This window comes from Labeo rohita, chromosome 19, assembly GCF_022985175.1.
Source record: "Labeo rohita strain BAU-BD-2019 chromosome 19, IGBB_LRoh.1.0, whole genome shotgun sequence".
NCBI classification, from domain to species: domain Eukaryota; kingdom Metazoa; phylum Chordata; class Actinopteri; order Cypriniformes; family Cyprinidae; genus Labeo; species Labeo rohita.
In genome coordinates, this window is record NC_066887.1 from 32,044,229 (window position 1) to 32,071,532 (window position 27,304).

General features: G+C 36.6%; 2 protein-coding genes across 3 annotated transcripts in view; one reads left to right on the forward strand and one right to left on the reverse strand.

Moving 5' to 3' along the window:
• slc39a4 (solute carrier family 39 member 4) overlaps positions 1-6,297 on the reverse strand; it is a 111,803-nt gene extending 105,506 nt beyond the window's left edge. For both annotated transcript variants that reach the window (XM_051137041.1, XM_051137040.1), the window contains exon 1: positions 6,139-6,297. The gene's annotated coding sequence lies outside the window, so the exon portion shown is untranslated. The remainder of the gene's footprint in view (positions 1-6,138) is intronic.
• Positions 6,298-18,628: 12,331 nt separating this feature from the next.
• scrt1a (scratch family zinc finger 1a) lies at positions 18,629-21,898 on the forward strand. The gene is made up of 2 exons (XM_051137042.1): positions 18,629-19,478; positions 20,159-21,898. The coding sequence occupies exons 1-2, from the start codon at positions 19,364-19,366 to the stop codon at positions 20,869-20,871; spliced, it is 828 nt and encodes a 275-aa protein (XP_050992999.1). The 5' UTR covers positions 18,629-19,363; the 3' UTR covers positions 20,872-21,898.
• The last annotated feature ends 5,406 nt before the right edge of the window (positions 21,899-27,304 follow it).

Below are 27,304 nucleotides of genomic sequence, written 5' to 3' on the forward strand. Positions count from 1 at the left end.
CATTGCTGCAGAAGTACCAACCCAGTGTTTACAAAGTGAACATGCAAAGATCATCAAATACCCTTTACAAAAAAAAGGTAAAACAGCAATGTAGGACGATTTTGAAGTTGGAGAAGAAAATGATTTTTTTTTTTTTTTTCAACATACCCTAACTGTCATGAACTGGAATACAGAGCTAGACAAGACGAGCATGTGAGGTTAAGTAGTAATTTTTTTAGAAAATACTCGTTGTATCGCTAGGTAAGATCCTTCTTCCTCGGCTGGGATTATTTAGAGACCTTTGAAGCTGCATTTAAACTGCATTTTGAAAGATCAAACTCAGCATAGAAATCCACTATATGGAGAAAAAACCTAAAATGTTTTTCTCAAAAAACAATTTCTTTACGACTGAAGAGAGAAAGACATGAACATCTTGGATGACAAAGGGGTAAGTAAATTATCTATTAATTTTTGTTCTGTAAGTGAACTGTTCCTTTAAATATAAATGAATATTTTATTCAATACTGAAAAGTAGTTTTTAACAATAATTAGTCATCAAAAATCACTTACAGAGGGGGAAAAAAACAACGAAACAAATCCCCTACAGATTTCTCTAATATCTCAAATGTTTCTCCCAGACATCAATGGTACTAAATGAAGAGCAAATGGAGAATTTTTCAACTTTCCAGCAATCCCACAAAAAAAAAAAAAAAAAAAATCTCTAGGCTTTCAGAAGATAACTCAACAATGTCTCAAACTATACTTTCCAAGCTGGTAAATCAATAAAAATAGCTGGTGACAATAACTGCCCATCAAAAATCACTCACAGAGAAGAGAAAAGAAAAGAAAAGACAAGAAAAGACAAGACAAGACAAGACAAGAAAAGAAAAGAAAAGAAAAGAAAAGAAAAGAAAAGAAAAGAAAAAACACAGACCTAATAAGATTAAGGATAACAGAGCAAATTGAGACTTCTGCTGCTTTTTCAATAAGTGATTATCAAAAATTACTCACAGGCCAAAAATACACTTTTAATGTCTTAATTGTTTCTCCTAGCAATAACATAAATGGATAAAAAATTGAGATGTTTTCTGCTTTGTCTCCTCAATAAAGACACCCAGTAATTTTACGTGTCTCCTCTGGAGTTTCAGATGGGATCTCAACAACTGTGCTTGGATTTGCCAAAGACGCCAAAACCGGCAATCAAACCTCAAAATTAACTCAAACATGTCTCCTTAAAGGGTTTCTGACAGAAAAAAAAATTAGGAGAACGTTGACACTTACAAATGAGAACTCCACTAAGTCTCCCAAGCAATAAAAGAGCACAGGGTTCCCAAAGCACAGTGAAATGTCAAGTTTATATTTATATTTATCTGTTGTCCTGACCTGCCAGTCTGAATGAACACTAGAATCAGCTGTGACGCACCAGTCTCTGTCTCTCTCTAAATCTTGCTCCAGATGGCATAAAACCCTGACGTCGGAGCCTGACAGTTGTGGCGCGTGACGGCGCGGCACAAGGTGAAGTGTGTCTGCTTTACAGCGATGCACGTTGCCAAAAAACCCTGCACAGCACGCAGGCCTTGCACAGCATGCAGCCGCAGTGCTGCAGACCTGCATTCTGCATCCAAATCACTGGTTACGGCATGCAGGCCGCCTCCGCAGGGACCAGCATATGATCCGGAGGCAAACAATGAAAAACACTCAGAGAAAACACAGAGCCTGATCTCACAAAAACACACACATGGATGAGTGCAAATTCATTTAATTAAAGGAATAGTTCACCCAAAAAGGAAAATTTGCTGAAAATGTACTCCCTCAGGCCATCCAAGATGTGTTTGTTTGTTCATCAGAACGGATTTGGAGAAATATAGCGTTACATCACTCACCAGTGGATCCTCTGCAGTGAATGGGTGCTGTCAGAACGAGAGCCCAAACAGCTGATAAAAACATCACAATAATCTACAACCAATCCACACCACTCCAGTCCATCAGTTAACATCTTGTGAAGCCAAAAGCTGCACATTTGTAGGAATCATTAAGGCATTTTAACTTCAGACTGTCGATTCTGATCAAAATATAAATCCATAATCCATAACAAAGCTTCCTCTTGTAAAAAAAGTAAATATCCTGTTGTTTCTCATCAAAATCCACCCACATATTTTTTAAGAACTGTTTTTTGTTTGTTTGTTTGTTTGTTTTTTTGCAAACAGTGTTTGATCTGTGCATATTTCTACACTAATTCAGACTACAGTCGCATCTCAATAAATTAGAATGTCGTGGAAAAGTTCATTTATTTCAGTAATTCAACTCAAATTGTGAAACTTGTATATTAAATAAATTCAATGCACACAGACTGAAGAAGTTTAAGTATTGGGTTCTCTTAATTGTGATGATTTTGGTTCACATTTAGCAAAAACCCATCAATTCACTCAATCTCATTCAATCTCAAATTAGAATATGGTGACATGCCAATCAGCTAATCAACTCAAAACACCTGCAAAGGTTTCCTGAGCCTTCAAAATGGTCTCTCAGTTTGGTTCACTAGGCTACACAATCATGGGGAAGACTGATCTGACAGTTGTCCAGAAGACAATCATTGACACCCTTCACAAGAAGGGTAAGCCACAAACATTCATTGCCAAAGAAGCTGGCTGTTCACAGAGTGCTGTATCCAAGCATGTTAACAGAAAGTTGAGTGGAAGGAAAAAGTGTTTAAGAAAAAGATGCACAACCAACAGAGAGAATTGCAGCCTTGAGAGGCTTGTCAAGCAAAATCAATTCAAGAATTTGGGTGAACTTTACAAGGAATGGACTGAGGCTGGGGTCAAGGCATCAAGAGCCACCATACACAGACATGTCAAGGAATATGGCTACAGTTGTCGTATTCCTCTTGTTAAGCCATTCCTGAACCACAGACAACGTCAGAGGTGTCTTACCTGGGCTAAGGAGAAGAAGAAATGGACTGTTGCCCAGTGGTCCAAAGTCCTCTTTTCAGATGAGAGCAAGTTTTGAATTTCATTTGGTTTTGAATTTTCATTTGGTCCTAGAGTCTGGAGGAAGGGTGGAGAAGCTCATAGCCCAAGTTGCTTGAAGTCCACTGTTAAGTTTCAGTTAAAAAATGCATTGTCTGTTGTCCTCTCACATCAAAATCTACCGACATATTTGTTTAGAACTGTTTTGGACTATTTGGACGGTGCTGGGTCATTCTGTGTCAAATCAGAAAGAATGTTAATCTTTCTTCAGGAAAATATATTAGCAAAAGCAAAAATTTGAGCCGGGGACCTCTGGTATAGTGTAGTAGTATAGTGATGACAGCCAAAATATTAAATTTCATTGATGAATATTTACTGAGTCATCCACTATTTTGTAGAGGGAAGTCAAAATGGCAATTTTTGATAGATTCAAAAATTTTTGATAATTTCTTAGATTCAGAGTCAAGTTACAGGGGGGTAAAAATGACTTGAGAAACATGGCAGCATCATCTTATTTTTACACAGAGTAGTTCTATTAGCAAAATCAGTTGACTTTAGCTATCTTTGTCGTATTATGTGCCAATGGTGGCCATTCAAAAATGGGGAAACAGCACTTATCAAGTTTTTCTCCAAAGCTTGCATGCCTGTAATTCAAGAAGTATTAAAGATATCTTAATGCCTTTTTAGATATTGGGTCTTATAAAACTTTCCTTTCGGCATCTTTATTTTTAATGCCCTATGAGGTTCGGTTCCAGAGATATTGAAATTTCAATATGACTCCATGAGTAAATCATTAAAATGTACACATCTTCAGTGGTCAAAAACCAAATGTGGGTCAGTTTGAAAAAATATGATAATTCTTTTATTTTAAAGAGGAATGTCTGAAGAACAAATAATGTTGAAACTAGACATGTATCTCGTTTCTTTCTGTCAAGACAACTGTATTGAACACACCTGTCTGAGTGCCATAAACAGAGCTTTTCACTTCTCAGAATGTTAATAGATGGACTAAAGTTACGTGGATTACTTGTGGATTATTGTTGTTTTCATTAGCTGTTTGGACTCTCATTCCGATGGCACCCATTCGTGTTTTTCTACTTTTAACTTTAGCATTATGTTTTAAAAAGTGCAAAATGCTGGCAAGTCATGAAGTAAAAGACATCTGTCTGCATGTGTACTATACATCACTTTTTCTCAATTTGAATGCCCTAGTTGTCAGAATAATGTAACTTAATGAATTAATCGATGTTCATTGAGGAAAAAACGCATCAAATTAATCTTCATTTGATGCTTTTTCAGCAAATATTGAGATATGCCGTTAATTGTGATTAATCTGACCAGTTAACTGACATATCATGCAAAAAATTCAGTTAAAATTTGCAATCAATTAAATTTTTCAAGCATATTTTTAACTGAGCTTTGTGGGCTTGCAGAGTTCTGCTTTTTGAGTGTTGCATGCTCCGTGTTTGGCACACAAACATGGACGAGTATCAAACCATGACAATCAGATGAGAGACGGGCTCTTAGATAATTAACTCTGACTCACTGAACGAGGTTTCAACAGGCTTATGCTGCAACCGGTAAACAGGCTTGAGGATGTCAACATAACACAGGCTGAACAACACAATTTTCTATTTTGGTTTCCAAATGTCTTCTGAATTTCAATAATTATATGCAAATAATTCACCACACACAAAAACAGAAAATGCACAATTTACCTAGTCGTTGACATGATCAGTTTTTAGGGATGTATGGACATTATAATTCAATATGCCAATTCATTTCATGACCATTAATCGATAAATGAATAATAAAACAAGGAAAACTACAATCAATCATATTAAAAACTAAGTGAATTTAGCTATAAAGCAAAACAAAATACAATATGAAATTCATACCTTATGAAAAATGGATATTCATTTTGAGATCTGCTAAATATCAATTATTAAATTCCATAAATATTAACTTTAACAGAGCATTAGACTAGAGTAAATGTAATCTAAATGTGAAAGTATGGGAAATGTGCATGCATAATTAAATATTAAATATACTCCAGGATATATTTCAAACACAAACACCAGTGCGCCAACAGCAGCTTAATGCTCTCAAAAGATTTTGAAGTAAGAGAGACAGACAGAGCATAGGAAAGCAAGGTTATTTGCATGGAGAGGCACGGACGCCCCCGTTCCCCGTATCTGATGTCAGTCTCCCGACACTGATAGACTCTGCGTCTCCCATTTAAGGGATAATGAGATTGCTCGAGCCACACAAACCTCTGCTGACTGCACTACACTGACGCTACGGCAGTCACTTCATCTCTCAGACACTCATCAGGGTTCAGCTAAACAACTCCGCCTGCCCCCATCTTCCTCCGACCTAGACACTCGATATGAACGCACTCGCCTCATCAAGAGCCCGAGCACCAGCGTAATGGAGAGAAGTGGGTGAAAACGAAGAGGACGTGGGGCAGCGCAACACCTGATTGGGTGAAAACAAGGCCTGTTTCCATCACAGCATCATCCTCAGGTGGTAGAGGATGTGTGAAGCTGTAGGACAGAAAATTCACGAATGACATCTCTTTAATGTCTCAACTGTTTCTCCCAGAGAGCAATGCGATAATGCAGAGCAAATGGGGAAAAGGCATTGTAACCTTACGATCGGCAACTAACATTTTACAAAAGGTTTCAACAAGTGAGAATTTACCAAGATACCAAAGTCTCCAAATAACACAGATTTTGTATTTCAATACAACATGTCAACAATGCTAATTTCACAACTTTTTACTACATACTGTAAGCCAAATGATGCCAGTCCTGCATCATTTGACACCGATGGCAAAACACAAAAGGACAAACCCTGAAAGCTGACCTGTTTTATTACTAATCAATCAAATGTGCTTAAAAAAAAAGTTTGAATAATATTCAAAATACAAGCTATGCCATCCAGAATCACAAACAAAAAGCAGCATTAACATAACTGGGACACAATAAGCCTTTAAAAGTCTTATTCACATTACATGAAGCTAAGTGGTATAGAGATAGTACCAGATGGTATATATTAGTAGCACCATTTTGATATATTCCATAGTATTGAATGATTAATATGTTCATTTACAACGATATTTACATCATAAAGGTACAAAAACATGCTTTCATGCACTGTTTACTTAAGACATAAGTGTCGACATTACCTGTAGCACGTGCAAGTGTTACGTTTTAACGGATTAAAAACGTATTCGTCGCTGAAAAACGACAGGATGATTTATAAGTTTCGTCTCCATAGATATCATGGTAAATATCCAGCTTATTTGGCGTTCTTTTCGTTTTATGCAAGCTGTTCTGTAACATCTCGTTACCGTTTAACCGCCAGAGAAAACGCTTCAAACGATTCAGTTCGTTAGTGAATGAACTATGCAACAGGGTTGCCAGGTTTCACAACAAAACCAGCCCAATTACTACACAAACAGGCTCAAAAGTAGCCCAATCGCGTTTTAAGGGGGTCCCCCGTTAAAATACACGTTTTTGGCGGGGTTTCCCCTGGTCAAATTAGCATTCCAGGGGCTAAATATTATGTTACTGGGGTCAGTTCAACCGGCGGAAACAGTGCTAAAGTAGCTTAATTCCGCGGGAAAACCGCGGATTTGGCAACCCTGCTATGCGGTTTTGTTCGTGACCGAATCGTCATTTTGAACAAATCTTTTAATGATTAATTCTTTAATCTTAATGATTAATTCTTTAATCTTAATGATTAATTCTAAATCTTAAATGATTAATTCTAGCTTCCATAAAAGAAATCTCTCGCAAATGTTCGAACGATTCAGAATGGATCGCGAATCGTTTCGCGAAGCCATTTGAATGATTCACTAAAAAGAACCGACTACAAACAGTGATTCATTCGAGAGTCGGGCATCGCTAGTTCTGATTCCAAAACAACCAGACGGAGGAAAGTACAAACACACGACGTGAATCCTGAAATATGTATATGTTTTCATATTAGGTTAGTATACTGTAATATATCTCTCATCAGACAATGGTTTAACTGTAAATGTTTGTTGGACGCTGCAAAATTAGCTTGGTAAATGCTTGGGACTGTAAATACTCCAAAAGATAGGTAGACTGGTCATCCTGATAACTTTGTTTATTTTAATGACTACTAAGGAATTCCGAGAGCATTGTAGTGCATGTTAAACATCTGAGATAAAGCTAATATTTAAAGGAAACAAAACTAAGAACTCCTACTATCATAAACTTGTAAGAAATCAAATATTCCTGAAACACTGAAAACTAAAACAGAACCAAAAGAGATGAAGGTGATTGTGTGGCATGGTTAGTTTTGGTTTGGAAGCTCATATGAAACAAATTGCAAATAAGCAGGAGACCCTGAGATTGTAATTTTAAAATAAATGGATTAAAGCAGTGGGTTATAGGACTGATTGTATTCAACTCACAAATACAATAAAAAGAAAATAATATAATTCACTTATATCGCAAGATTCCTTAAGCTCAAACAGTAGAGCAAGGCACTAACAATACCAGGGTTGTGAGTTCGATTCCCAGGGAATGAAAGAACTGATAATGCAATGTAGGTTGCTTTGGATAAAGCATCTCCCAAATGCATAAACCGACAAAAATGCATCTTTATATAATATGGCTAGAATGAGCAGTAAATATTTACATGCTCGCAGATAAAACTTTTATTACTCAGAGGTTGCTCTTTCACAGTTCAGGAGATTTTTACTTACGATTCATTTAACTGTCAGCTCTGTCTTAGATGTTTCTCCTTAGACACACAAATGAGCATACAGTAAGAGTACAGAGCTGTAAAATAAATGTAGAGAGTAGCTCAGATAATTGAATAAGAAATGTTTAAGTTTATTTTGAGATCTCTTATTGCAGAGACTATGATGTCTTGACACAGGTTGAGACATTAAAATCTCTTCTGAAACTCAAGATGAGACATATGACAGTTTTGGGGGTTGTTTCTCACTTTTTAGGAGAAACAACTGTGATACTGTCTGACATCTCCATTCTTTCATACTGTATGAGCTTCCTAAATATTAATGTAAATTGTAGTTGGATAATATAATCGCATTATGCGCTCATTCTATTGCTCTGTACTCAACAATTGACTCACTTGTTTCTATTTTTATTTCTCAGAAGGAGACACATCTGAGACTTCATTACTTAAAGGAAACCTCCTGAGCTACAAAAGAGCAAAATAAATTTCCTCAGGGAAGACAGATTTAATTTATGTTATTCACAAATCATCCATGTCTCATACACATGCCTGATTTGCACGCATACCACACGTGCTCACGTTTACACAAGCGGCCGCACAGGGCACACACAAACAGCGTGCGTTTGAGCGAAAGCCAGGGGCGCGTCGCCATCCCAGAGCCTCGGAGGCATGGGACAGGTGACACGACGGAGGGAGGGAGGGGGCCGGCGCGCACCAGGATGCTGGGGCTTTTCGCTGCGCAATAAAAATGCTAATCCGCTCTATTCCCCTGTTGATCGGCTCTATGTAAAACAGGTTAGAGTTCCCCGCTCCACATGTGTACCCTCAATTTACCAGTTGGCCTTCCTTTGTCCTGCTCTCTTTATTTGTTCTTCATTGAACGCAGTGGCCTGGATGTCTTCACACATCTTCCGCCGGACTCTGCTAATGACAATGACAGTGCTGGCTTCAGTTCTGCGCCCACACACCGCCTTAATGATGCCTCCGCAGGCCGAAAGACAAAGAGAGCCGTGGACGCGGCATTGTCCCAATTAAAGGTCACGGAACAGAAGAGGTCTTAACTGTCCTCAGCCTCCGGCCACGTTCGGCTCAAATTGTCGGCTGCCACTGTTGGTTGTCTTCAACTGCTGTGTGCGCCACACTGAGTAATGTTGATTTCGGATGATTTCATACTGCTTTTAGTTCTGTAACGTTTATTAGGTCAGTGCTTTTCGTTTTGCTTGAGGAACAAGACTGTTGTAGTTGAAACCCAACTGTTTCAAAAAATGTCCTAAATCAAAAACTGAATGTCTTTATTATTTGCTTTGAAGATGGCAAACAGTCAGGATTATGACATACTAAATAATAATGACACAAAAAGCCATCTAAAAAAATCTAAATTATGAGATTTTTTTATGAGATATCTATAATTATCATAATTGTCATAATTATGAGATAAAAATTGTGTTGTCACAGAAAAGTAAACAAAAATGTAATTAAAATCAAACACTAAAACGTCTTTAAAATTAATGTTATATTCAATATTTTCAAAATATGGTTTGCTTAGAGTTAAAAGTTTGTTCAATTATGACAAAACAGTCAGAATTATGACATGCTAAGTCATAATTATTAGATAAAAGCTTGAAGTTATGATATAGACAAGACAAGTCATAATTACGAGATTTAAGTCATAATTGTGACATACTAAGTCAAATATGACCCAAAAAGCCATTATGAGATAAAAGTCAAAATTATGAAACTTGTGTTTGTCACAGAAAAAAATGAACAAAAATGTCTTTAAAATCAAACACTGAGATGTCTTTATTATTTTCTTTAAAGATGGCAAAGCAGTCAGGATTATGACATACTAAAACAAAAGTCAGATAAAGTCAAATAAGTCATAATTATGACACAAAAAGCCATTATGTCATATGTCATAATTATGAGATAAAAGTCAAAATTAAAAATATTAAAATAATCAAATAAGTGATTATGACACAAAAAGCCATTATGTCATAAGTCATAATTATGAGATAAGAGTCAAAATTAAAAATATTAAAATAATCTGTGATTATGAGAAGTCATATTATGACATATTAGTCAAACAAATCATAATTATGACAAAAAGCCATCATAAGAAGTCAAATTTATGACATAAGATATGACATGAAGTCCAAAGTATGACATAACTATGAGATAAGAAGTCATAATTATGAGATAAAAAGTCAAACTTATGACATACAAAGTCATTATTATAACAATTTTGTTGTCTTCAACTGTTGTGTGCACCACACTGATTAATGCTGATTTCAGACTATTTCAAACTGGTTTTAGTTCTGTGACATTTATTAGGTCAGCAATTTTGCTTTTTTTTTTTAAGTTGGTTTTTCTTCAGGAACAAGATTATTTTAGATGAAACCTAATTGTTTATCCCAGAAAAGTAAACAAAAATGTCCTTAAAAAGCCATTATGATCAGTCAAAATTATGAAATAAGTCATAATTATGAGATAAAAGTCCAAATTATGACCAATTTGTTGTCTTAAACTGTTGCGTGCGACACTTTCATCCAACTTAACTTACATTGCATTCAAGGTATATGTTTATTTCAGTTTACTTTAGTGTTGCTCGCCCCATGCCCTACTTGTGCTGCAGGAATGCAATTGAGTTGCAAATGAATCAGAATTGTGCAGTTTGTTCATGATTCTTGAGGATGACAGCATGCTTATGTTGCATCCTATTAAGTACTTTTTACAAGAAACAGATTACTTTGCACCTAGACTGGACAACCAGTTGATATTAACAACAAAAGCTATGGTAAGTGTTCTTTCTTTTCATTAAAAGAAAGATATTTTGTAACTATGCACTGTGCACTTCAGAATGGACCTGTGATTCATTTTTGGGTCGTGACCGACCAGTGTAGAGCTACTGCATTAGATTACTTTAATGTTTAAGGTTTTAGGAACTCTGTCGAATCAGCATGTTTGGAACTGACCAAAATAACACAAATATATCCATGCCCGTCTGAAGCTCCTGAGCCGAAGCAGGTTTATCAGCCTGTCCGCACGCTCCCGTTTTCTTAATCTTCTCCGTTTGCTCTCAGAAGGACCAAAACGAAATGGGAATCTACATAATGTCGCCTTTGTCCCCCTAGTAGTTTCTTTAACTCTCACATCTAATTAGCTTCAGGGACTGCACGGGTGCGATATGGGGTTTCCCGGGGCGCGCCCCCCTTTCCCCTCCAGTTGGGCCGTGGGTCGGGCCGGTGGGGTCTGTTCCCCAGAGACCGGTTATGACAAATAAGATTAATGTCTCTCAAGCCTCCTGAGCCGCACAGATTAGACTGATAGCTGATTTTCTCAAGAGAAGCCCCATGTGTGAGCGTATGCATGCGCTTGTCAGAGCATGCTGGGAAAGAGAGAGTAGCCGCCGTCCCCTCCCCTCTAATGACCACTGGAGCGTAGAGGGTCAGGAGGGTACAGGTCAAAAGGTCTTCCACGGAGGGTTCCCTATCTTCATGAGCACTGAAGCGTCGGATGAAGGGGTGACGCTCCTGTGAGATTAAGGTTTAAACTCTCCATTAGGAATAAGAGTGGAAATGAAAGGCCTGTGGGCAGTTTGAACCTGCTTCTACACATACAGCACCTGTTTTCCTTTCCTTTCCATTATACTGCAAAAGCTTGATTTAATTGGGTGCATTGCCAGACATCGAATTGCAGTAGGACGAGTTTTACGCTGAAATTTGGGTTTGTTCCCATCGCTACACATGCCTTAGCTACTGCCACGATCAAAACATTCTGGACCTTTTGTTTCAAACTAATCACATTTCTTTTTTTATTTTTTTTTTCCTTAATGGGAGGAGTATGGAAGCCCATTTTCATTGCTTAGGTAAATCATCATCATTATATAAAAAGTTGCCATTATAATTAGATATAAAGTCATAATTATGAGATCAATTGTCATAATTGACATTAAATTATTATTATGAGATAAAAAGTCATCATTGTAACATACTAAGTCATAATTGTGAGATAAAAATTGTGATTAAAATCGATCAAAAATGGCTTTTTTAAAATGCACTTTTACTCGTGATTTTGTCATATTTTGGACTTTTTAATCATAATTGAGTTTCTTTTATGTCACAATTATGAGATAGAAGGTCAAAATGATGAGAAAATGTTACAATTATGAGAGCAGAATTAAACGTTTTTGTCATAATTCACACTTATCTCATAATCATGACTTAGTATGTCAATTTTAACTTAATTTTAAATTTGTATCTCATAATTATGACTGTCATCATTTCTACTTTTGTCATGATTATGAGACAGACAAAATTATGAAACGAAACGGTAAAATTATGAGATAAGTCATAATTATGACAAAATTACACTTCTATCTAATTTAACTTTATAAATTACACTGCTATTTCATAATTATGACTCAGTATGTCAGTTTTGACTGTTAATTTTAATTTTGTATCCCAATTATGACAGTCATAACTTCTACTTTTATGTCGTAATTATAACAATACAAAGTTACAATTATGAGAAGTAATAATTATGACAATTATATTTTTTTGTCATAATTTACACTTATCTTGTAATTATGACTTAGTATGTCAATTTTGATTAATTTTAGCTCAGGACTTCTACTTTTATGTCATAATTAAGGTCAAAATTATGAGAGAAAAGTTTAAATTATGAGATAAGTCAATTATGACAAAATGTAACTTTTTTTGTCATAATTTACTTTTATCTCATAATTATGACTTAATAAATCCTAATTTTGACTTTGTTCATTATGACTCATAATTTTTATGTCATGACTATGAGATAAAAGGTCAAAATAATGAGAGAAAAGTTTAAATTATGAAGTAAGTCATTATAACAAAATTAAACTGTCATAATTCAGACTTTTATCTCATAATTATGACTTAGTATGTCATCATTTTGACTTTAATTTTAAAATTAAAGTCAAGTCATAATTATGACAAATTTAACTGTCATAATTTACAATTTTATCTCATAATTATGACAGTATGTCAATTTTGACTTCATTTTAATTTTGTATTTTAATTATGAGGGTCATAACTTCTACTTATGGTATGCTGTAATTATGAGATAAAAAGGTAAAATTATGAGATGAAAAGGTAAAATTATAAGCCATAATTATGACAAAATTAACTTTTTGTCAATTTACACTTATCTCATAATTATGACTTAGTATGTCAATTTTGACTCATTTTAATTTTGTATCTCAATTATAACATCATAACTTCTACTTTTATGTCATAATTATGAGACAAAGTTAAAATTATAAGAAGTCATAATTATGACCAAATTAAACTTTTTTTGTCATAATTCAGACTTTGATCCCATAATTATGACTTATGTAATAATTTTGACTATGTTTTAATTTTATATCAATTATGACTGTCATAATTTCTATCTTTTATTATGAGATAAAAGGTCTAAATTAGAGGCTAAAAGTTAAAATTATGAGATAAGTCATGACAAAATGTAAACATTTTTCAAAATTTTGAGTTCTCATAATTATGAGTTAGTAGGTCACAACTAAGTCATAACTAATTATTAGATAAAAGATCAAAATTATGAGATAGTAACTCAATTTAAATCTTAATTATGACAAAACGTTACAATTATGAGGCAAAAGTCATAATTGTGACAAAAATGTAGATGTTTTATGAGAGTTTTGACTATTTATCTCATAATTATTACTTTCACTTTAATCTCACTTGACCTTTTATGGTCAGAAATGGGCATCCATAGAGGAGTGACACTAAACTTGACATAATTTGTTTCACCTGCATTGATTCACCAAAGAAATTGCTGCATTCAGCAGAATGAATCAGAAGAGTCGCATCTGTTCAAAAGACAAAAACTCTTCTGAGGTCTTTATAACTTTTGATGATCCTTCCGACCACTTAAATGTGTCAGCTCGCTGACAAAGCAACTTTCCAGACGGAATGTTCTTCCGGATATACCGGGGGCTGTTGTAGAGACTGCTATTCTCCACAGCGCAAAAGCCATAAGCAAAATTTTATGACACGATTGTGCTTTATTCATAAGATGTTTGCTCAGTAATAATACCACTATGTCTGAATTTGGCTTGAATTATCCTAAAATAAAGCTAAAATATTGATGTCTAAGCATTTCTTGGTTTTGCACAGCTCTCTGATATTTTTTCATGAGAACAGTGTACATTGTATTTTTTCAACAGGCAATTACTGTACCAATAACATTCATGTAATGGGCTTATTGTGAGTTCGGTGTGCAATACACACAATCTTTGAGTTTCTCATAACCCCAAATAAATCCCAATGTTCCCTGAAACTGGGAAACCAAAATCATTTTTCCTGTGTTAAAGTGTCGTAGGATACAGCTCCAGGCATTACAGCATTTCTTTCCTTTTATAATCGACTTAATGTGATTATTGCATGTCTTTCCTTTATTTTACATAGTGAAACACTATTGTGTTTACTATTATTTTTAATGTTTCTTCTTCCAGTTCTATCTATCTATCTGTTGTTCTGTCTATCACTGAATGCAGATTTTGCTGAACAGCTTGTCTAAATAAGTGCAATGCTGCATGCGTTTATCCTTTAATGCAGATTTTCTATATGATCCTGTAATCAGAGCGAGAGACAGAGAGAAGGAGGGCAGCTGCTAAGCCTGAATCTGCCCATCAATGTCACCGGCCGGCCGTGGCAGATGCAAAGGGGCATCAGGTCTCAGCCGACACACCCTCATGAGAACAAGAGCGGCGCTCTGCAGAAGCGTGTGTGTGCGCGCACGTATGCTTTGGTAAGAGAGATAGATGGTGCAATAACTTGTGATTGTATGAACGCATGACTGTGGAAATAGATTGTGACATTTTCCTGTATCGTCTGAAGCTGTGAGTTTAACCTTATTTTTTTCTTTTGTCAGCTTTTCAGCGCTATATGATGGCTCAATCCATCCATCTGATGTTCTTTTTCTCTGCAAACAGTGGGGAAAGTGCAGGTGTGACCTTAAAGAGCTATTTCTACCTGATCTGACCTATGAATATCACCCTGTCAGGTTGATTCGGTCAAATTACGTCATATTTTTGACTTGAATAAAACTAGTTCAATTAATTTAGGATATCTGGCAAAACATTTTTACAGTCTAGAGCTGTATGTCGTTCCAAACCTGTATGACTATCTTTCTTCTGTGCAACACAGCATAAGATATTTTTTTAAAAATATCACTGTGCATTAAAAATCAGTGGTCTAATATTGTTTGAAATAAAGTCATACAGGTTTGAAACAACGTGAGGGTGAGTAACTCATTTTTTTGAAGGAGATCTGTTCATTTAAGTGTGCAAACCAGATGTCTGATAACCCTTAAAACATAAGTGCTTATTTGGGTCAAAAATGGAAGCTTGTTTCCCCACATGATGAAAATATAAATAAGATAACTGCAACATTTTATTTCACAAATCACTTATTTGTTATTCCTTGCAATTTTGAGTTTATATCTATATAGAACTTATAGAACTTTTTTTCTCAGAATTGCAAAATATAAAGTCACAATTATGAGATATAAACTTATATTTGCGACTTTTTTCTTAGAATTGGAAAATATAAACTCACAATTGTCCATTTTTGTAGAATTGTGAGATACAAACTCAGAATCATAAGATATAAACTCAGAATTGTGAGATTTAAAACCCAGTTTTGTGAGATATAAACACAAAATCAGAAGAACTGTGAGATATTCAGAATTAGCTTTATTCGCCAGGTGTGCGCAAACACACAAGGAATTTGTTGTTGTTGTTGTTGTTTTTTTTCAAATATTTCATAATTGCAAGATACAAACTTAGAATTTTTAATTTTTTCTAAGAATTGCAAGATGTAAACTCAAAATTGCAACATATAAACTTTTTTGAGAGATATAAACTCACAATTGCAACTTTGTAAAATTGTGAGATATAAACTCACAATTGTGAAATATAAACTCAGTATTGTGACTTTTTTGTAGAATTGTGAAATGTAAACTCTGAATCATAGGATATAAACTCAGAATTGTGAGATACAAACCCAGTTTTGTGAGATATAAACACAAAATCAGAAGAATTGCAATATATTTTAATAATTGCAAGATACAAATTTAGAATTGTGAATTTTTTCTAAGAATTGCAAGATATAAACTCAAAATTGGAATGTATAAACTTAGTTTTGTAAGATATAAACTCAGAATTGCAACTTTTTTTGTCTCAGAATTGTGAGATATAAACTCAGAATTTCAACTTTTTGTAGACTTGTAAAATAAAATCAGAATCACAGGATATAAACTCAAAATTGCAATATATAAACTCAGTTTCGTGAGATATAAACTCATAATTGCAACATTTTGGAGAATTTCGCTATATATAAACTCAGAATCATAGGATATAAACCCAGTTCTGTGAGATATAAACACAAAATCAGAAGAATTGTGAGATATAATTTCATAATTGCAAGATACAAACTTAGAATTGTGAATTTGTTCTAAGAATTGCAAGATATAAACTCAGAATTACAACTTTTTTTGTCTCAGAAATGTGAAATAAACCACAATGACATATTGTTCCATAATAATGCAGTTATATGCATATAAAACCAGTGTTTCGTCAGTAAAAATACATTTTAATGATAACTGCGTTCTTGTGCATGGGTAGAATCATAAATTGGTTGCTAAAGCTGACAAAACCAGTATGTTTTTTTTTTAAATGATTCATATACTATAACATTTTTCTGATCATTTCACATGTTTTCTTTTAGGGTCAGAGTTGACTTTTAAATGACAGCATGCCTTTTTCTCACTAAATCTAAATATGAACATAAGCATATGTTCATATAAATATTTAACATTGCATAGCAAGTGAAGAAATTAAAAATGTTTTTGAACCACATATGTACAGTAACCTAAACACCCTTTTAAATATAGCCATACTAAATGTGTGCAATTAGTTCACATGATTAAAGACACCAGCATCAAATGAAAAGACATGTGAATATGGCAACAAAAAGTGAACGTTTCAGGGTTAAAGTACAGAAGTAAATAGTGCGTTTCTACAATATCCTCACTTTGACCTTCCACGTGTCCTTTACGAGCTGCTCCTGAAGTACCTTGTGTACTGATTTGAATCGGTCTCATTGAAAACGGCGTACGTGAGAATTAAATGTCAATGAAGTTCTTTTGATTTCAACTCCGACGAGACGTTTGTTCGGTGTGTCTCAACACACCGTAGACTATTATTATGCAAATGAGGCGCACTTCAATATTTTCGCCTGTGTTTTTCCAGCTGATGTCAGCACTTCCCGAGAAGCCTCCGTGCGCGAACGTCCTTCTCCCCCCATAAACACGTCAGGTCGCCGTGGGCTGCTGCCGCTGCCGTCCTCTCCGCGCGCTTGGGAATGTCAACTGCTGTGCAACAGTGTCCTACATACTCACTGCATGCTGGTGATACTGTTACACACATGCATGCACATTAATGTGGAATCGACCTAAGGGTCATTCTATGAAACGAGAGCCATTTTTGTCCCTCATTTACATATGTATAAAATATCTTTTTTACCCCCATTTTTCATGAGGAAGACTATTTAGGGCCTGCTATATTAACTAATATGCACATTTTAATGATTTAATGGAAAGCAAATATATAGAGAAGATTGCATTTTGTCTTTAATGCCTATATTTTCTTAGATTTTAGTTTTTTTAAAAATATTGAAGTTGCAGCCACAGGTTATCAATTCATTCTTCAAAGAAAAGTCTGTTCTTTTTAATCACTTCTTGTTATGTTAAATATTTAAGTTCTCTTTTAGTTTCTCAGCCTTGGGATTGTAATGTCAAAACATGCCTTTCTATAGGCATAATTACATTCAGACATATTAAATTTTATTCATTTATTTCTAAATAGCACCATAGAAACGACTCACTATTTAACAGAATGTTTACAATTTAAAATAAAATTAAAATCAAACAGAAAAAAAGAACTGTGAGATAAAAACTTAAGTATGAGATATAAACTTCTTAGAATTCTGACTCTTTTCTCAGAATTCTAAATTTATATCTTGCAATTCTGACACAATTGTTTCTTTTTTCTGCTAATAAATAAATATCTATAAATTATTATTATTATTATTATTTTTTTTTTTTTTTTTTTTTAGAGAGGAGCGATGACATTTATTTATTTATGCATTTATTTATTTATTTGCTTTCCATATGCATCCAACCGGAGGACTGCAGTGAAATTGCAATGCGTGCACGCAGTGCATCATAGTGGGCGAAAGGCTTGCGTGCCCTAAATGAGAAAATGAACAATGTATAATGACCCTCTAGTCTCCACAGACAGCAGCATCTATCACTATAACGCATTCTCTCCGGGTCTGAATGTTTGTGAAACGACAATCCTACTGCGGGACGTCCTTATTCGTCCCATTGAAGGAGTGAACAATGAGAACACGATGTCAGACAACAGTGTGTACTACAGCTCCAGGATCCGCGTTAATTGCGGACATATGGCTCCTACTGGAATCATTGAGGAAACGGACCTTCTGGTACCCAATTCGTGTGATTTGCATGAAAAGAAAGCCATTGGTTTATAGACCGTGATGTAAAAGAATGACCTGAAAGCCTGAGGCCACAGCCAGTAGTTGATTTAGTGGTTCGCGGCAGAAGCAGCGCGCGAAAAGGCAACGCGGGAGGGCGGGTTTTGTAACGTAGCAATGTTAAAGTGGAGGTGCAAAACAACAAAATCTTCCAAAGGGAATGATTAATTGATTACGAACATTTGCATGCAGGATTATTTTGCATTTATTTATTGTAATAACCTAAATAATTTCAACCTATTATTTGTTTTATAGAAAGGAGGTTAAATTTAAACGATCATATAAAACTGCATCAGTTTGTAAAAACGTTTCTTTGATGAAAACCAAACGAAAGTGTGATATAAATAAACCCCTCTGTCTTATTTCAGGCTTCGAGAAAAATCTGGCGAAGGCGTGCACGTCTCACAGCGTCATTAAGCCATCCAGTTCAATGTTGGTCCCGGGAGATTTTTTATGGATTAAATTAAGTACTTCCATCTTCATTTCCCACCTGATCGCAGCCATATAAATCCCAACAGCTGATCAACAGACTTCAGAAAGCCCGACGCCTTCAGACGGAACAGCTGGGAGATAAAGCAGGAGAGAGGAGAGCGAACAGGCTGACGCAGACTCAGCTGTTTCACTGTCCTTTCTGTGTCTTTAGGGGTAGAGGAGCATCTCGGAAACTAGAGGACTAGTTAGTTTAAACTTAAAGCCCTAACCTGGAAGATACGATCGTCGTGAAGGGTCCCAGCGGAACTAAAGAGACCGGAAAAAAAGCGAAAGAAAGAGAGAGAGAGAGCGCGCAGCGGAGCGGAGCGGAGCTGTCCAGTGCTGAACGTGCGCCGCCGAACGGGAGCTGTCCAGTGCTGAAGTTGCATTTCTGCCGAGAGCATCGCGGCGTCGCGCTGCATCAACACAAGCGCATTCAGGGGTTCGAGGGTCTGCCGTAACCCTGCGCTGGCATCCGAATCTCGGCATTACCGAAGAGGAACGATACTGAAAAAACGCGTTTTGCCCCAGCGTTGCATGAGGAAAGCGAGCGATTCGACCGGCGGACGAGTGTTTTCCCCTTCAACGTGAAACATGCCAAGGTCTTTCCTGGTCAAAAAGGTTAAGCTTGATGATTTCTCATCCGCTGATCTGGAGAGCTCCTATGGCAGATCCAGGGCAGACCTCAGCCTGCGCTTTCACGAGAAAGGTAATCACATTTATTTGACATCCAGAGCGTGTTTGTGCAAGGGCATGTGCATGTATGTGAACGTTTGATGGTTTACAATCGCAGCCTCGTGTAGTTGACCCACGGTCACACTGTATTCAACACCGTGAGGCGCATCAGTTTTTGTCGAGTCGGCACATTTGAGGTGTTGCGCTCTTTCGAGCACGCATTCGGCTCGCTTTCAGGCGCATTTTTTATTTTACAAAACGCAGCGCTAGCAACAAGTACTTCACATTTATAGCGAGAGTTATCAAAACGTGAATTATCAACGCAACGCAGTCTATTAAGGGAACGCTTGATCATGTTTCACGTTATTATTCACGCTCTACATAACCTGCGCTTTGCATACACTTGCATAAGCAGACGTTTATGGAATATTCATGCATGCATCTGGGGGTTACAGAGTAATATCTTTTGTGCATTCTGTACACATCGACCTAATTCTGCTCTATTTCTATCAAGACTGCAAATGCAATTATAAGCGAAGCGATATCATTCTCCTCGCTATTGTGTTTAAATGGGTTGCCACGCTAATTGAAATGGAGCGCTATTGATTTTTTTTGCACGGGCGTGCGGGTTCATGTAGAAAAAGTCATTGCGTCTGGGTTCACCTAAGCGAGCTGAAGTAACAGGAACTGTTGCATCGCCTTCACTCTCAACAGGCTACATCAGTGACTACATGACCCCGGCACCATACGATGGCGAGAGCGACAACGGCATCAAAGTGCCCTCGCCCGGACCCATCTACAGCGATTATGGAGCGCCGGATTCGGACCAGCCTGACAGCCCGCAGTCGGAGATCTCCTCGGGCTACATCAATGGGGACAACGCGGTCAGCGAGGGCTACACGGTGGACGCCTTCTTCATCACGGACGGGAGGTCGAGGAGAAAAGCCATCAGCAGCCCCAGGAGCCTTCAGCGGCACACGTGCAACGAGTGCGGAAAGACATACGCCACGTCTTCCAACTTGAGCAGACACAAGCAGACGCACCGCAGCATGGACAGCAAAATGGCCAAGAAGTGTCCCACCTGCGGGAAAGTTTACGTCTCCATGCCGGCCATGGCCATGCATTTGTTGACCCACGACCTCAAGCACAAGTGTGACATATGCGGGAAGGCCTTCAGCAGGCCTTGGCTTTTACAGGGACACATGCGCTCGCACACGGGTGAGAAGCCCTTCGGATGCGCGCACTGCGGGAAGGCGTTCGCCGACCGCTCGAACCTGCGCGCCCATATGCAGACACACTCGGCCTTTAAGCACTACAAGTGCAAGAGATGCAACAAGACCTTTGCTCTAAAGTCCTACCTGAACAAGCACTACGAGTCGGCCTGCTTCAAGGGAGCATTTGCTCCTTTGAGCCCGATGGAAGCGTGAGCGTTTGACAGCACAACAACGATGGCGACGACGACGTCGGCGTCTCGGAGGATTAATCGCATGTACCTTAACTTTTCTTTTCTAAGTGTACTCTTTCTCCCGCTGTTCACGTATTCAGAGCCGAAATTTCACTCGTTTTTGCCAAAACTCAGAGGACATTGAAAATGTCTTTGTTTCTCTCGAAAGGTCAAACCTTTTCTAAGTATTGGATAATATTGTACTGCTGCCAGTGGCCACAAAAGTGTTCAGCATTGAGGTAAAACTATTTATTCATTAACTTATTTATGTATTTATATATTTATTTCCTACGAACTGTTAATTTGCACTTTAATTTGTCGTTCAGTTGCCAAGCCTTCGTCATCAATATGCCAAAGCATTTGCCACTTTCTGAATATCTTATTTTTGGTTGCCACTTTATAAATTCGTTGCATGCAAAAAAAGAAGAAAAAAAAGAAGACAAAAAAAAAACACAAAAAAAAACACTACTACTAATGAAATCTATGCCAATTTTATGAAGCTTTGGATTTTTTGCCAAAACCTAGATAGCATCCGTCGGCAATATTTCTCGGGAGTCATGATGAAGAATAGAGCAATAATGCATGGTATTTTTAAAAGCTAAAACGAGTAATAACTATAGCCTTTTTAATCACGATTTTATCCAATACTATCAGTAGTCGTTCAGAAGTTAAATATCAGGGAAATGCCAGAGTAGTATTAGCGGATACTTCCACGGGACGGGGAGGGGAAGGGATATAGGGTCCTTTTGTAAGTGGTTATGCACTGCCTGCCTCTTATTTAATAACGTAGTTTTAGAACGTAGGCGCGTGCGCTGCTGAACGGACAGCTTTGCGCGCGATCCAGATCATTTGCTCCAAATCTGCGGATGTGAATGACGCTAAACCTGGAAACGCTTGTTGTAGGAGATCCTACTGCAACACGGACAGCTGGACACAGCAGATTGATCTTTGAAAAGCACTTCTTTGAGAACATTTCCGACTTTTTTGAAGACAAGAAAAAAAAACAAAAATAGTAGCACAAACCTTAGCAATTCAGGTAGACAGGCCTTGTATTAGTCGAACCTCTGTTTTTGTATTTACGGACAAGGAGAACTAACTGTTTAATGCAAGACGCCTTGTAAATAATCCTTTGGAATTGAATATTTCTACAAGCTGTAAAGAATCAAATGAACTTATTTCTGGACTTCTTTTCCCTGGGTTTTTTCCCCCAGCATTTGAACAATGTAAAGCACAAACGACACCGGGCATTTTCTCACTTCATAATAAAGAACCAATAAGTAACTACGTCTCTGTGGTCCTGTTTGTTTCACTCACGCACCGAGAAGCATCCACTGCTGAAGCTCAAAACGTGCTGATTCAGAGCGATGCATGCAACTCGGTTGAGTAAGCGTGCAATGACGTCAGCTTGGTGACGCAAGGTTTGTGGTGCATGCAGCGTGCGTAATATGTCAGCGTGTCCAAAAATCATTTCCAAGATGTCGAAGGCTCGTGCGACGGCTCTTCCGCAGGATTCAAAGCATGCTTTCATCTCAATTAAATCCTTGACTGACACCTTTGTTACACATGATTGAATTTTATCCGCATTGTGTTCACAAGGAGCTCTTGAGAAAAGAAAAAAAAAAACGTGATCAAAGAGAATCCAGCAACAGCCTCTCTTTATGGAAAGATCCCTGTATGCTTTGGCAAATATAGCAGTTGCATTACGGTTCTTAGAGTACGGTTATGCGTTGCTGCCGTGCTGCAGCGGTAACCTTGAGACATGCAAGTGACGGAGGGAATTTGGCCGTCAGCTTTATCCAGGTCCCAGCAGAGTTCTTATCAACAAGGACTAAAGCACTTCAAAGTGCCTCCTGCTGACTGTGGCTGAACAACAGCTTCATTACTGGAGCTTTTGCTTTTACATAAGCCCACCAACCGCATTACCTGCGTCCCCTACTTTAAAAAACATGCACAGGGAAAAAAAGAAAAAAAAAGAGGTTTTTCAGTCACAAAGCAACAAATTACAGTCCTCTGACTGATCCTCCTTCAAGGTCATTTGAAAAATCTGCAATGAGCTGTGCAACTTTCTGAAACAAGAGTTTGTTTAAAAACAAACATGAAAAGCAATTTCTCTAATGTTTGTTAAAGGAATAGCTCACCCAAAAAATGAAAATTAGCTGAAAATGCATTTATCCTCAGGCCATCCGAGATGTAGATGAGTTTGTTTCCTCATAGAAACAGGTTTGGAGAAATGTAGCATTATATCACTTGTTCACCAGCGGATCGTCTAGTGAATGGGTGCCATCAGAATGAGAGTCCAAAAAGATGATGAAAACATTGAAATAATCCATAAGTAATCCACACCACTCTAGTCTATCAATTAACATCTTGTAAAGCAAAAAGCTGAATGTTTGTAAGAAACAAATCAATCATTAGGATGTTTTATGTACTCTATCCATAATATTACTTTCTCCAGTGAAAATATGCACAGATCAAACACCATTTACAAACGAGTTTTACAATTCTAAACAAATATGTGGGTGGATTTTGATGTGAAAGGACAACAGAAGGAAGCAATATTATGGATTATGGGCTTGTATTTTGATCTTAAAGGTAAAATGTTTTGATGGATTTGTTTCTTACAAACCTGCAGCTTTTCACTTCACAAGATTTAACTGATTGACTGGAGTGTTGTGGATTGTTGTGATTTTTTTTCTGCTCTTTGGACTCTCACTCTGACGACACCCATTCACTGCAGAAGATCCATTGGTGAGCAAGTGCTTTAATGCTACATTTCTCCAAACCTGTTCCCATGAAGAAACTAATTCTGCTACATCCTGGATGGCCGGAGGCAGAGTAAAATCTCAGCAAATTTTCATCTTGGGGTGAACTATTCCTTTAATAAAGTAAACAGAGTTTTGACTTCATGCTGACTTAAAGAACTTCAGCAAACATCATTTTGTATTGCCCCAGAGTTTGGACGCATTCAGAAGTGAAATGCCTCGACAGCATCCAATATTCCTCCTCCCTCAAACTGCAAACATTCAAGCCTGTTGGCCCACAACCAGCTTAGTTTAGTGGTAGGGAACAGCGTTTTGGGAAACAGCCAAAAATGCATCTGTGCTACACTAGTTCCCATCTCACAGCAGACAGGTGGTTAGAAACAAGTGGTTGAAACAAAGCAAAGGCGTTTTGTATTGTTCGCAACAGCATCAGGATCGTGCATTAAGAAATTAAATAATGAATTTTTATTTGTGATGACTTTAATTGATGGGATTATAACTGCAGAGGCATAAGTGTGTGTGAGAGAGAGCAGCAAACAGTGTTGCTCCACCAGAATGACTCATGAACATTAGCAGGCAGAAGGGTGAAGGAACATCACAAACCCTCCAGCCTTAAACATCTCTCCAGGATGACACACAACACTTTGTTCTGACCCTCCGTGTGTTGAGTAATACCCCTGTGACTTTCCCTGAGTCTGTTCACAACCTCCAAACCCGTCACACGTGAATCATTCGGCTTCTTACTTTAAACATATAAAACAACTCAAGTTAATAATATATGAAGTAAAAGGAACAGTTCACCTAAAAATCTGTCAGGGCTCATGAACGCTGTTTTCTGTGAAACAGAACTCACTGAATAATTAATTTAATTCTGTGTGTCTGTTTCTCACACAAATCTATTATATGACTTAAGAAGACTTGGAATTAAGTATATAGTCATATGGGCCACTGTTATATGGCGTTTTCTTTTTTTTTTTTTTTTTTTTTTTTTTTGGAGTTAGAAAGGCATGATCACAATAAACTTGTGTTGCAATGATGATTCTTTGAAATTCTCATTTGGTGGGTGAGTAAATGATGACACATGTTTCATTTTTGGATAAACTATTCGTTTTTTACTTATTTACTAAACATGCCAGTATGTGTGTTTTCAGTAAGAGCCAAATCCAGAAATTGCAATTAATCATTTACCTGTAAAATCCAAAAACACTGAAGTACAGGGTTGGTACTTTATGAAATGATAATTCACCCTATCCACTTTGTAAATGTGTTATAGATCTTATTGTGAATGATTCATTCATGTTTTTTTCTTTTTCTGTTTTTTACATTTTGACCTTGTATTTTTTTTCTTAAATCAAATGTCATAACTTGATCTTCCAGTGAAATTAAAGACTTCTCTCTGACATATGCAGGATGTCTCCAATCACACTGTAAAAAACAATTTGTTGAGTCAACTTAAAATAATTTGTTACCAGGCTTCCTTTAAAAAAGTTCAGTCAACTCAAAAGTTTAGTCAATTTTGAAATGTTAAGTTGTACTATGTGACACCTTAGATATTTGAGTTGATTCAACTTAAAATTTTAAGGCAGCTGGGTGACAAGCCCAGCATTTAAGTTTAATAAATTATTGAACTTAACAAATTATTTTAAGTTGACTCAACAAATTGTTTTTTTTTTTGTTTTTTACAGTGCACACTGTAAAAAATTAAATTTTTTGAGTCAACCTAAAATAATTTATTACCCGGCTGCCTTAGCATTTAAAGTTCAGTCAACTCAAAAAAGTTTAATCAGCTTGAAATGTTATGTTGTACTAAGTGACAACTCACATATTTGAGTTGACAAAACTAAAAAAAAAAACTCAATCAACTCAAATATACAAGTTGTGACTTAGTAAAACCTAACATTTCAAGTTGACTCAACAAATTTTTTTTTGTTTGTTTTTGAACTTAAAATTTAAAGTCAGCACAAAACAAATTACCCTGTTGCCTTAAAATTTAAAGTTGACTCAACAAATTGTTTTTACAGTGCATTTGCTTTAACCCCACCCCTGCAAGTTTTAAATGCCACGCCCATATCTCAACAACCAATCAACAGCATAGAACCAAGTCCCACCCTATATGTTTCTTTTCTATGAATCTTTTACAATTTTTAATTAATTAAACTTTTAATTTATATTTTACAAGTAACTTCTTGTAAAATATACCCAATTTATTTGAATTTTATTCACAACTTTGAAAAATCATGATTTCACAGTGTATATAACAAATCTCAACTGCTTGATTTGTATTTTATTTCAACACAACACTTTATGTGTGACCCTGGACCACAAAACCAGTCTTAAGTAGCATTGGTATATTTGTAGCAATAGCCAACAATACATTGTATGGGTCAAAATTATCGATTTTTTTTTAATGCCAAAAATCATTAGGATATTAAGTAAAGATCATGTTCCCTGAAGATGTTTTGTAAATTTCCTACTGTAAATATATCAAAACTTAATTTGTGATTAGTAATAGACAACTTTAAAGATGTCTTGCTCAATATTTGTTTTGCACCCTCAGATTTCAGATTTTCAAATAGTTGCATCTCGGCCAAATATCGCCCTATCCTAACAAACCATACATCAATGCTTATTTATTTAGCTTTCAGATAATGTATAAAACTCAATTTCAAAAAACTGACCCTTATGGCTGGCTTTGTGGTCCAGGGTCATATATAAAGTTAGATATACATCAACTTTGTATAAATGCAGTACACTAACATAAAGTGACATTTATTATATTGCAAATCTTGGCTGCGTGTTTGTTTATATCATTGCAAAATGTAACCACATTAGCATCCAGCTCTTTATATAAAGTCAGATATATAAGAATGTCCAACTTTATCTGCGTTTATACAGTTAGCTCACATAAATCAGTGTATACTATATAGCAAATCTCAAGTGTTTAATAGCTTGTATCATTGCGAAATGTAACTATATTATCACCCGGCTCTAATCTGCAACATGCGACTATAAGCCATGAAGATATTAAGATTTTATAAACATTAACATCATAATTTTCCGAAAAACAAAGCACCATAGAAATACATTTGACTTGACTAAACAGCATGCAAAAATGTCATAATACAAGACAATCAGGTTCTTCCTAGTCAAAATAATCTGCAAATTGGCCCAGACTTCATGCTGTGGTCCAAATCTGGCGGCAGAGACTATATTGCATAACACTGACCTTTCTGAAACACACACGCCTGCCTTTGTGCAACAGCGGAGAGTAATAATATCTGCTGTTTTGATTAGGTCAGAGCAACACGTTTCACTGGAACGTCAACATTTCTATTATTATTTGCTCACGTAGCGCTTTTGGGAACCCAAAATAAAACCTAATAAGAGACGAACGTCGGATGGGTTTCCAATCCACAGACCTTTGCAAAAAGGCCACGATTAATCAAATGATTCACAGTGCTTATGATATTATGGAAATAAGTCTGTTAATTTGTGTAAATCAGATGTCTATCCAGTGGACAGTTGACTGCATCTGCACGCCGAGAGGCCGGTATCAATTTCTAAGCTTGAGCGCATCGGATCAGAGAGGGCTTTCTGTGACAATCACACGCCGTGTCTCGTTTGTAAGCGTATCTCCTCCTGCTGAGCTCCAGA

What these genes read in the sequence shown, in the direction of transcription:
- scrt1a (XM_051137042.1), top strand. Translation starts at nt 19,364, where the DNA reads ATGCCAAGGTCTTTCCTGGTCAAAAAGGTTAAGCTTGATGATTTCTCA. An exon ending in CCTGCGCTTTCACGAGAAAG is followed by an intron (nt 19,479 to 20,158) that starts GTAATCACATTT and finishes CACTCTCAACAG; the next exon opens with GCTACATCAGTGACTACATG.